The sequence below is a fragment of the Aquila chrysaetos genome, chromosome 20 (assembly GCF_900496995.4).
Source record: "Aquila chrysaetos chrysaetos chromosome 20, bAquChr1.4, whole genome shotgun sequence".
In the NCBI taxonomy this organism is placed as follows: domain Eukaryota; kingdom Metazoa; phylum Chordata; class Aves; order Accipitriformes; family Accipitridae; genus Aquila; species Aquila chrysaetos.
In genome coordinates this window covers 11,140,639-11,151,568 of record NC_044023.1, presented here as the reverse complement: position 1 = coordinate 11,151,568, position 10,930 = coordinate 11,140,639, and the positions used below count along the sequence as shown (strand labels likewise).

Genomic DNA, 10,930 nt, shown 5'->3' with positions numbered 1-10,930 from the left:
ACTCCAACAAGAGGGTCACAAACAGCCAGGCCAGAAACACTAACACCACACCCCAGGGACAGGAAGAGGACCAACTTTCTATAGATACATTTTGATCTCCTTGACGAGCAGGAGAGCACAGAGGATCCCTCAGACAAGGGCCCTTTGCTTTTAGGTCTGCACAAACAGCACTGCTACTGCCCAAGTTTGACCGTGCTGCTGCCTGCACAGAAGGGCACAGTGGAAATAGATAGAGCTACCCTGGCAGCCTTGTACCAGTGGAAAAACTTCCTTCAATCAGCCTAAAGACAAGACCTCTGAACTAGGAGACTGCCAGCTCAGGACAGAGGAGGCAGGGCTGCAGACAGACAGACAAGATTCTAGCATAAGCCCTTACAAATCAAGACTGATTGGTCCAGTATCTCACCAGTTTGGCAAGATTAACAATGTCTACATACACAACCCAGCAAGACATGGTCAACTCCCAGCAGAACCAACTCCATATAGGATATATTATTTTTATTTTTATACATTTAATGCCGAGAAAACAGCCATTTTGATGAGACTCGTCTTGCCCCTGGTGCACATGACATTCAGAGCCAGAGGGAACCTGTCACAGTCCACAGCTTCATTATTTCCAACCTGCAGGGACACATCCTAGAAACGGATCCAGTACATGGCACTGCGGATACGGTTGTAATCCAAGAGCTGTTCAATGGGACCTGAGTGAACAGAACAGGAGTTAGTCATCGGAGATGTAGTTAAAATCCCTGTGCAGTTTCCCCTGGTCTTAAAGCAGATGGTGGCAGAGCAGACTGTGCTCACAATCCAGGGCAGCTATGCACAAACCCAGGCAACTACAGCTCAAACCTGCATCAGGAAAACCAGCAGATACCACCTCCTGACAGAGAAATCGTTACTTGTTTCCTCAGAGTAAGTTGTCTTCTCACACTGCTCTGCAATGCTCAGTACAGCTCCACATACAGGTATGAAATACAGGGAACCACCAAGTCACGGAGATTTTGGCTAGTTCATTCCAACTTCCTGTTCAAAACCCATCTCCCTTTTCCAAGCTTTGAAGGCCAGAGGAAACAGCTGCATGGAGGAGGGGAATCCACAACATACAGGAAGGAGGCAGCAGAGCGGAGCTGAGCTGCTCAGGCAGGTTTTCCGAGAGGAATTTGTCCTTGGCCAGACAGACATGCCAGAGCAGCACAAGAGAATCAGGTCCCTTCACTTCCCTTACATAAACCACCATGACCTCAGGGTAAGGACACCTGGCAGATGCTGCTGGGCCCGCACCCAGCTATGGGACTCCCAATCTTAGTCATGGCTCCACAGCAAGTAAAGAGGTGGGAGGACAGCCAGCAGCTCACTGCTACTGTGTCTTCATCACCTGCAGGTTTGATCTCCTGGTAAATATGCCTTGGCACATCTGATGTGCAGAGGTAGGAGGATACCAGCAAAGAACCAGAGTGGTTAGGAGGCCAGAACAGACACATGAAAACTGCCTGCAGCTCACTTCCACTCAGCTCTTGACCCCTTCCTGTTTTTTGAGCTACCGTGTACCAATTGCCACGTACTACTTACCAACTGCTGCAATTGCCGGGCATTTGTCATAAATGTATTTACTGCAGACCTCTCTCACCATTCTTGCATCAACGGCCTAATAAATATCAAACAAGCAATTAATGACCCTTCTAGCAGACATGCACTTCTCAAAGATGGATGTTACTGTTGCCATTACTTATCAACATCATTAAACAGACAGTCAGACCCTTGGGGGCCATCTGCACCAACTGTCCAGCTCCTGTCTGCGAGGATGGCTCATGTTCTACATGGTGCATTCTTCTGAGGGTACAGAAAACATGGCAGTCCACAATCTGAAGCCTTCCAAGGGATACAGTGGCTGCAGAATTACACAAACTAGATGCTGGCCACCTCTAGGGAAACTGTTAAAGGAATTTCAAGTTGTGCTGCTTAATGCAGGCATATGCCCTCTTTCTGGGATGGACTGAATCCAGCCACAGGGACACAGGATACACCTAGTCCATGCCAGAGATTCAGACATATTTATATCAGTGTCAGTGAGCTAACCACCTGGACTCCAAGCAGCTTGACTAAGGGATAAGTAAGCCTCATGTTACTGCAGCAAACTAAGGCCAGAAAATGCTGACACCAACCATGTTCAGGTACCCCAACCAAAACAAATGGATACCTACGGCAATCCTGGCATCCCACTCCTCCAGAGGAATACGGCGTCCATAGTTTAAGAGATGGCTTCCAATATTCTCACACACTGGTGTAGTACCTAGATGTTGAAGGTATCGCATGGTCAGCATAGCAGAAAGCCTTCCAGAATTGCACAGCCTGATCATCAGTCAAAGCAGATAGAAGAAACTCTAGCCATTAAACTGGCTTCTAATGAAGTACCAGTTGTAGTTACCACTCTAAGCAGCTCCGGCAGGAGTTAAGCAATACAAAGATTGCTTCGCCGGGTCTCCAAAGTGCTACAGCCAAGGCAGACCAGTTTGAGGGTCTCAATTCTAACTTCACCAGGCAGCACGTTATTCACTCTCAGCAACAGAACAACTAGAAGTTTACAGAGTCAGAGCTAGCCTGGAGCACAGCAGGCTGGGGTCAGCTGCTTTGACAACATGGCAGGAAGAACACAGAGCAGGGGAAAGAAAGTTTTGCCCAGCGCCTGCCAGCAGTACTGCAATGTCTAGCAGAGCTCCTGCTCCCCAGGAAAGACATAAGTGGTAACCCTCTGAAAGCTGCACAGTGGTCAATCCATAAACCAGAACATACCATCCAGTTGAGCCACCATGGCATTTCGGAGATAGTTCTTGGCTCTCTTCACCTCTGACTCTGTGGTACTAGTGCACAGACGCATCCTGGAAAGGAGATGGAAAGACCACTGAAGTTCTTAAAGACATTTGTCTGCTCAGACAGAAAGTGAATTCCTCCCTTTCCCAACCCTCTGCAGAAATAAGCTATTATCAACATCACTTGTCTTGCAGGCTTGAGATTCATTCTTGATTACACAGAGCAGCTAAGAACTGGGGAGCACTGAACAGCAGGAGGTAAGAGCTCAAGCTTACAGGCGGGGGATATCAGCCAGCAGGTTACACACTGAGTTACACTCACAAAGGTCTAAGCAGCCCCGGTGCTGGCTCTAGCTTGCCCATCAGGCACAGCGGCAAGAGGTCTGCAGTACACTATCACAAGAGAAGGCAGGCGTGTCACCTATTCCCACACATGGCAAGCTGCTATGGAAACTGATGCTGAAAGAACAAGACAGTTCCACAGAGTCTGTTTGGACTCCAGCTGCTAAATCCCTTCCTCCCCTGCCAACTGCAACATCTCTGGGGCAAGGACTAACTCCATCTGCTCCACACACAGCACAGCTCAGCTCTGAATCTCAGATGTAGCTTCGAACCATTACTGGGATATACATGTATACAGTAAGACGGACAGACAGAAGGCCCCAAACACAGGCATGACTCCAGCAGCGGGGCATTTATCAGCCACAACACAACAGTCTGAAAGGCAGGAACTCTGCCTGCTTTGCTCAAGCTTAACAAGACAATGGAGATACGTCTCTTGGGCACCTGGGAAAGCCTTGTCTCTAAGGAATGGTCTCACTTGTATATAAAAAAACAAAGCCTCAGTGCTAATACTCAGAAGCACGAATGAAAGACCTGAAGAGCCCCAAGGGATTAAAATAGCTCCTCAAAAGACACATCCCTAAGACATTTACAGAAACCACTTACAAGATCACTTAACCAGAATGCGAGTTAACAAGAAGTTCATAAAGAGACACAGCTCTCTGAAGACCTCATACACCCCGCCGACCAGCTCAGTCTCCCACAAGAGGATCAGATCTTAAACTGCTGCCAAAGTTGTACTTACCACTCCCCCTGAGCACAATACAGCATATCATCTATGGACAGAGGATCGGAAACAAAATGGAAACCGAAGAGGCCAGTATCAGAGTAAGAGGTGTTGAACGTCTGGAAACTGTGGCAGAGATTATGCTCCACAGCAAGTGTAGCCAGCCTGCTGGACTGATTCTGTAAATAAGGAGATACCATCAGCCATTTCAGTCTTGCAGCTTCCTCGCAGCTCAAATTCTTTCCAATTGAGCTGTTTTCACAAAGACCACAGACAAGACAGAGCGGAACACTTCGGTGAAGGAGAGCTTAATTTAGACCCTTCATGTGGTCAACAGATGAGATTCACTGCTGGAAAAGCCACAGACAATGGCCTAAGAGCCCATCCAGCAAAACCATTTCCTTTCCCAGCCCCAGATGAAGAGTTGGTATGCATACCACCATAGCAGTGGGAGAAAATGGGAAGTGCAAGGTCTCCCATTAGCAGGGGTTAGCACAGTTATGCAGGCCAGACAGATTCCAGACAAGAATGGATGCAATACTGGGGTTTTAAACAAGTTCCACTTGCTCTGCAGTTGTAAGGCAAGCTTGCATCATGAGACTACAGACTACCCTGTCCTGCTTCCATCACCACCCCCACTGAGTGGTTATTTTGTGAGGGTAGGAATAAGCTCTTGAGAATTCATCAGCTAAACCTCTTCCAAACTTAGCAGAGAAGACTCAGTTCATCTCCCAGCATCACCTCTCAAGAACTGTCTGGATTAGTCTCGATTACACTTCTATCCTACTTTCCAGACTCCTAACCACTTCATAGTTGGAAGCTAACCACAACAGCCTCCCATAGAGCACATTTACGCAGGGTCTTTTATTAGGTTTGCGTGGCAAGGTTTTGGTAGCAGGGGGGCTACAGGGTTGGCTTCTGTGAGAAGCTGCTAGAAGCCTCCCCCATGTCCGACAGAGCCAGTGCCAGCTGGCTCCAAGATGGACCCAACATTGGCCAAGGCCGAGTCCATCAGTGACAACGGTAGCGCCTCTGTGATAACATGTTTAAGAAGGGGGGAAAAAAACCCAACAACCTGTGCAGCAGCAACTGCAGCTGGAGAGAGGAGTGAGAATATGTGAGAGAAACAACTCTGCGGACACCAAGGTCAATGAAGAAGGAGGGAGAGGAGGTGCTCCAGGCAACGGAGCAGAGATTCCCCTGCAGCCCATGGTGAAGACCATGGTGAGGCAGGCTGTCCCCCTGCAGCCCATGGAGGTCCACAGTGGAGCAGATATCCACCTGCAGCCCATGGAGGACCCCACGCCAGAGCAGGTGGATGCCTGAAGGAGGCTGTGACCCCATGGGAAGCCCATGCTGGAGCAGTTTGCTGGCAGGACTTGTGACCCTGTGGAAGGGACCCAGGCTGGAGCAGTTTGTGAAGAACTGTAGCCTGTGGGAAGGACTCATGTTGGAGAAGTTCATAGAGGACTGTCTCCTGTGGGAGGGACCCCATGTGGGAGCAGGGGAAGAATGTGAGGAGTCCTCCTGCTGCAGAGGAAGGAGCAGCAGAGACAACGTGCGATGATCTGACCGCAACCCCCATTCCCTGTCCCCCTGTGCCACTGGGGTGGGGAGGAAGTAGAGAAAATCAGGAGTAAAGCCAAGCCTGGGAAGAAGGGAGGGGTGGAGGGAAGGTGTTCTAAGATTTGGTTTTATTTCTCATTATCCTACTCTGATTTGATTTGAAATAAATGAAACTAATATCCCCAAGTTGAGTCTGTTTTGCCCATGACGGTAATTGGTGAGTGATCTCTCCCTGTCCTTATCTCAACCCATGAGCCTTTCGTTATATTTTCTCTCTCCTGTCCAGCTGAGGAGGAGGAGTGATAGAGCAGCTTTGGTGGACACCTGGCATCCAACCAGGGTCAATCCACCACAGATCTCCATAATACTTCATATTAAAAGGCTCCAGGCTCTCCCTATCACACTCACAAGCCTCTTACCTTACCACCTCCAAAAGTGCGGTCATAGCGTCCAATGATAGCATTAGCCACATTGAGGACAACGTTGTCTGGATCAGCCCATCCCGGCCCCTCCACGGCAAGAGCAATATGGGCAACAGGCAGAGCATCATCTCTGGCACGGATCTAGAAAATCATCAAGGAGCGGGGAAGAACTGCATGAACACTATGGCTTTGTCTGCAGCCTGTTGCAATGCCAGGCTGACAAACTAGGGGACTTGATATTATCCCAGTGAAATGGTCTCAGGCACTACTGAGCACAAACCAGCTGCTCCAATATGAGTTTTGCAGCACATGATGTAAGCAACAGTCTCACATTCCTAACAGATTTGGGTCCTATCTAAAACCCAAGACGTTGTGGCAATAAGCCCCAAGAACAGAACATGGGGGCACTACCAAGATGCTGCATCATCAGCTTCTCTGAGATATACAAACAGATTTTTCCTCTCAGAAGCAGCTATAATTGGTTTCACATTAATTCAACAGTTTGGCAACAGCTGCTTGTTTTGTTTGGGACCAAAACAACTTTACCTCACTCCCTGTGAAGCGACAGCGCGGGAGCATCGGCACAGCATCCTCTTTGTACGTAAAAGGCACTCCACTGAAGTGTTGCCTAGCTACATCTACCAGCTCTTTGTGGGAAATACCTGGCAATAGAAGAGAGAAAGATCTGCAGTCTTAAACAGCTTAATTTAACAAAATCATCTGATTTTACATTAGAGGTGTGTGACAGGGGTTTGATCACCAGCTTGAAAACACCCAGGCTTCCCAGAATGACAAGGATCTAGAACTTACCTCCAGCAGCTGCCAGGACCATACGAGGTGCCTTGAAGTGAGCATCAACATATGAAGCTAGATCTGCTCGAGTCAGATGCCTAGAAAGAACAAAGAGACCCAGTGTATCAGCATCTCTGAGTTGGAGGGCTGAGAGGTTTAGGAGAAGCAAGTTCACAATACAGAGACAGCACTGATGTTGTTGATTCTCTTAGTTACGGGGTAATAATAATTTTTAGAAGCAAGACTGTACTGTCTGCATTTTCCCTGTGTTCTAATGCCAGAACACAGAGAATGGAAACCAGTGGCCAAGAAGGAGAGTTAAGGACAGACTTCAATACAGACTAGAGAGTACTGACCTTGGGCACTGAGCTACCAGTACCCCAACAGGTGTGTATGATGAAGGCCACTGCTTTAACAAGCACTCCTAGCTCTTAATTTATCTAACGGTGTCAAACTGACAAGTATGGGAGGAGGTTCAACCTGGCCCTACCAACCTCATGTCTTGCATGAGGGGGATTCTAAAGAATCAAGACACAACAAGAAGCCCAGGGGCACAGATCACTTCTGTGTACAGACTGGTTTCCTCATGCGGTCACCACTACTGAGAAGCAGCAGTCACGCACCCCAAGGACTGAACCCACGGGCTGTATACCGCATCCAGCCTATTGCTCACTTGATGTTCTCTGTGGTCCCCTCAACAGTGCGGGCCAGAGCAGTCCCCTGGAAAGCAGTGGCATGAAGGTAATCAAAGGTAACATCCGTCAAGTTGCTGTCGATTTCTTTCAGCTCCTGAAGGATGACACCACGTTCCTTCTCGATCTGAGACTCTTCCAGTGCACAGTTCTGCACAATGTCAGCAAGAAGCTCTACAACTGCAACACATTTCCTATGTTAGCAATCCTGCTGCCTGACTGCTACCCAGTGCTGCTGAAAGGAGAAAAGACACACAGGCAGCAGGGGCACTGCAAGAGGAGTGAGCAACAAACCATGCTGGGGAGGGGATGCAACCTAGAGATGAGTACTACCTATTCCCACAGCATCAAGGAGGGACAAACAACACTGTTTTAGCATGAAGTCTCCAAGTCAGCTTGCCAAGCATCACTGCCAGCGGAAAGCAGGCAACAACTGCAGAAGGTGAAGCATGTCAGAAGCAAGGTACTGTTGCAGATACACACCAAATCCTTACAGAGATTGTGATCTCTACAGCGTAGGCCCACATCTACAGTAGGGCCCATAGCTCTGACTCAAATCACCACCTCTGGACAAAACCGACCTGAAGAGGAGTCTGCACATGGTACAAGAGCACAAGCAACACCTGCAAGAGCTGCACTGAGGACTCCTGACACAGTAGCTGTCGCTGACCTCAGTTTCTCAGCTCCATAAAACAACCACAGACTACTGAACACCCCCTCTCCCTCCTGGCAATATAGTGCAGCCTGACATAACAAGAGCTTTGCAAAACTGGTTTTATGAACACATGAACTTGCAGCCTTGATGCACCATGTCATGGCAGTGCTCTCTTCAACTACCTCCAATTTATGGCTCAGCTATGACTTCATTCCCTGGTCTGTTGTTAGAAAGGATGCTGGTAGGAGAGAAACACAAGGACAAGCGCTTGCTTAAACTCCAAATCAGACTTTGCCCGCTGGCCATCCCACCTTTAGGCATGTCCTTGGACAAGGCTTTTATGTAATAGGCAGTCTGCTCACGCGAGGTGTACCCGTTCAGGTGAGCACCCATACTCTCCACCTCCTTTTCAAAGGCAGCACCAGGACGCTTCTTTGTGCCCTAAAAAAACCCAGATAAACACAATTATGAAGTGAACAGATTTCCCTCTCAGGCAGAACTAAAGGAAGGAAAAGAACATTAAAAACCTAAAACGGTAAAACCTCTCACATGATTCATAAAAGCCAAGAGCAAGTGCAGAAAGCAACAGATTTAAAACTTGGCTTATTTACCTAGCTAAAGGATGGCTGAGGTGTACTTTGAAAGACCAATAAAAACCCAGCAGGGAAGAAGACCTACGCTAAGAGACAACAGTGGCTGAAGATCACATTCGTGGAAATAAACCAAGAACAAGCCTAAATCAAAAATAAGCAGGTTTCCAGCTATCCAACCAGCAATATTCAGAAGCCAGAATGGGAGCAGAAACCTACTTCTAATACAGAGCTCATCTCTTAAGGAGCAAGCCAGATGCTGCAGATGCTTATGATGGCACAGGCTGGACTCGAGTCAGCAAGTCCCAGGCTTAGATGCCTTCTGCCCTAGAGCCGTTCAGCAGACACTTACATTATTAGAAAAGAGCTGTAGCCTCTAAACTTTGCTGGCCCACTACGAAAACCAAAGAAAAATAGATGGCTACAGGAAATGCTGCTTTGAGCTCTGCCTGCTAACCTGAAGAAATATGGTTCATAATGTAGTCCTGTATGTGCGCTACACAATGGCTGGGACAGTCAGTGATTGAAACCACAGCATCACAGACTCAGTCTCGCTTGTTACTTACACCTTTTTTTCCTTTAAGAGAGGAAATACCAACTAGTAAATAAGAGTTGCCTTAATTCATGCATGCTTGCAAGTTGCCACGTATTCAACCAAAGAGCACCATATAGGCTAGGTACTTTTTAAAGTTTATTTTTATACTATGTGCAAAGTCTCTGGGACTCAGATGACCCAATTTATGCTCTCTTTTAACGACTACAGCCTCCGAAGCAAGAGCGCAATATATAAGTGGAATACTTAGAACAGCTCTCCATGCAGTCCTGTGCCAGACCTAGCACAACTCCTTACCTTAAAGGCCAGATGTTCCAGGAAGTAACCGGCCCCACTGTTCTTCTCGTTTTCATGGCGGCTCCCCACCCCGATCCACACACCCACCTAATGGCAAAAGCACCATATTAGAATGACAATACACATATTGGAAAAGAAAACAAAGAGCATGTTCAAGCCTCATGCCACAAATATAACAGCAGGAGCAAGAAGTTTGCTCCACAGACATTGCACTAGTAGCATCAAAATAAGAACAAGCACCAGGAACTGTTTCCCGTACGCATTTTGGCTTTTCTTCTAGCAGCCTCACAAAAGCCTTTGCTAGTTTTGCCAGATATATAACTACTACTGATCACTTACTGCTTACACAAAAACTGTAAGGCTGAGAAAACTTGTAGAGCGTGAAAGCTTGACTACAGACTTATACAAAGCCAGGCTAGGCCTTCTACTGCTACATTAATCCCACCAGTTAACAAACAGAAGTGGTATGGTCTCTGTCAAAAGCTTCAGTTCAAATAGGGGTTTGTCACTTTTAGAAGACCAGCTAAAGAGTAGGCAAGGCTGCCTTTCAAGTAAGCCCTTAACCTATCTTAAACTTACGGTACACGTTGGCTGATTGGACTCCTCAGAAGCTACTCGTAGACCATTGTCTAGAGTGGTGACTTGGGTCTCAGGGATATTATGGAGTGTCTGGGCATAGGTGGCAGCACCTCGGCTCCTTGTCAACAAAGCTGCCTATAAAAAATAAAGGCTATGATCACCACTAACCAGCAACTCCCCTCTGCAGGGCAGACCTCCAGAATGCAGACCGCTGGGCACGCAGCTGGCCGAAGCTAGGCCAGACAAGCTCCTTCACGTTTATATTGAGGAGCTCCCGCTACACACCGTTCGTTAACCGCAGAACTGGAAACCCTCCGCAGCGCCAGAGGTTTCGAGCTGGTCGAAAACCCCAGGGAAGAGTCCCATGAACCGGTCAAAACCCCGTACCGGGGCGGAGGAGGGCGGGGGGACAGCAGGCCCCCGGCAAGCCCCGCAAGCAGGGGGGTTTCCATGGCGACCGCCGCCCGCCTCGCACCGGCCGCCGCGTCCCTGTGACCTTCCCGGCCGACCGGCAGGCCAGGCCCGGCAGCCCCAGCTGCACCGCTCCCCTTGCCGGCCTCCCCCCGGCCCACCTCGCCGCTGCCCCCGCCGCCGGCCGCGGTGAACTCACGGAGGGGCGAGGGCCCCACAGCAAGGCCCGCCCGGCCGCGCACCCCGCCCGGCACACAGAGGAAGCCGCCATCTCGTCCCCGCCGCCGCCGACCGAGCGGGCCGCAGCGCGCCTGCGCAGGAAGGAGGGCCTTGTGGGCGGGGAGGCGCACGCGCACGAGGCCGAGCGGCCGCCGGCGAGTCAGCGACACGCATGCGCACGAGGAGGAGGCGGTCCGCGCCGGCGGAGAGGGGCGCATGCGCAAAGTCGTGCGACCGTGCGGAGGCGCCCCCCGGTGGCGGCTGGAGCCGCGGGGCTG

The 10,930-nt window shown here is 49.4% G+C and overlaps 1 protein-coding gene across 1 annotated transcript; it reads right to left on the bottom strand.

The window, feature by feature from the left end:
- Positions 1 to 483: 483 nt before the first annotated feature.
- LOC115333272 (cytochrome b-c1 complex subunit 1, mitochondrial) lies at positions 484 to 10,765 on the bottom strand. The gene is made up of 13 exons (XM_029995982.2): positions 10,633 to 10,765; positions 10,023 to 10,157; positions 9,444 to 9,530; positions 8,315 to 8,444; positions 7,330 to 7,528; positions 6,675 to 6,754; positions 6,411 to 6,526; positions 5,862 to 6,005; positions 3,895 to 4,055; positions 2,791 to 2,876; positions 2,202 to 2,290; positions 1,570 to 1,645; positions 484 to 701 (listed from the first exon to the last, which is right to left on the bottom strand). The coding sequence occupies exons 1-13, from the start codon at positions 10,702 to 10,704 to the stop codon at positions 637 to 639; spliced, it is 1,440 nt and encodes a 479-aa protein (XP_029851842.1). The 5' UTR covers positions 10,705 to 10,765; the 3' UTR covers positions 484 to 636.
- Between the last annotated feature and the right edge of the window lie 165 nt (positions 10,766 to 10,930).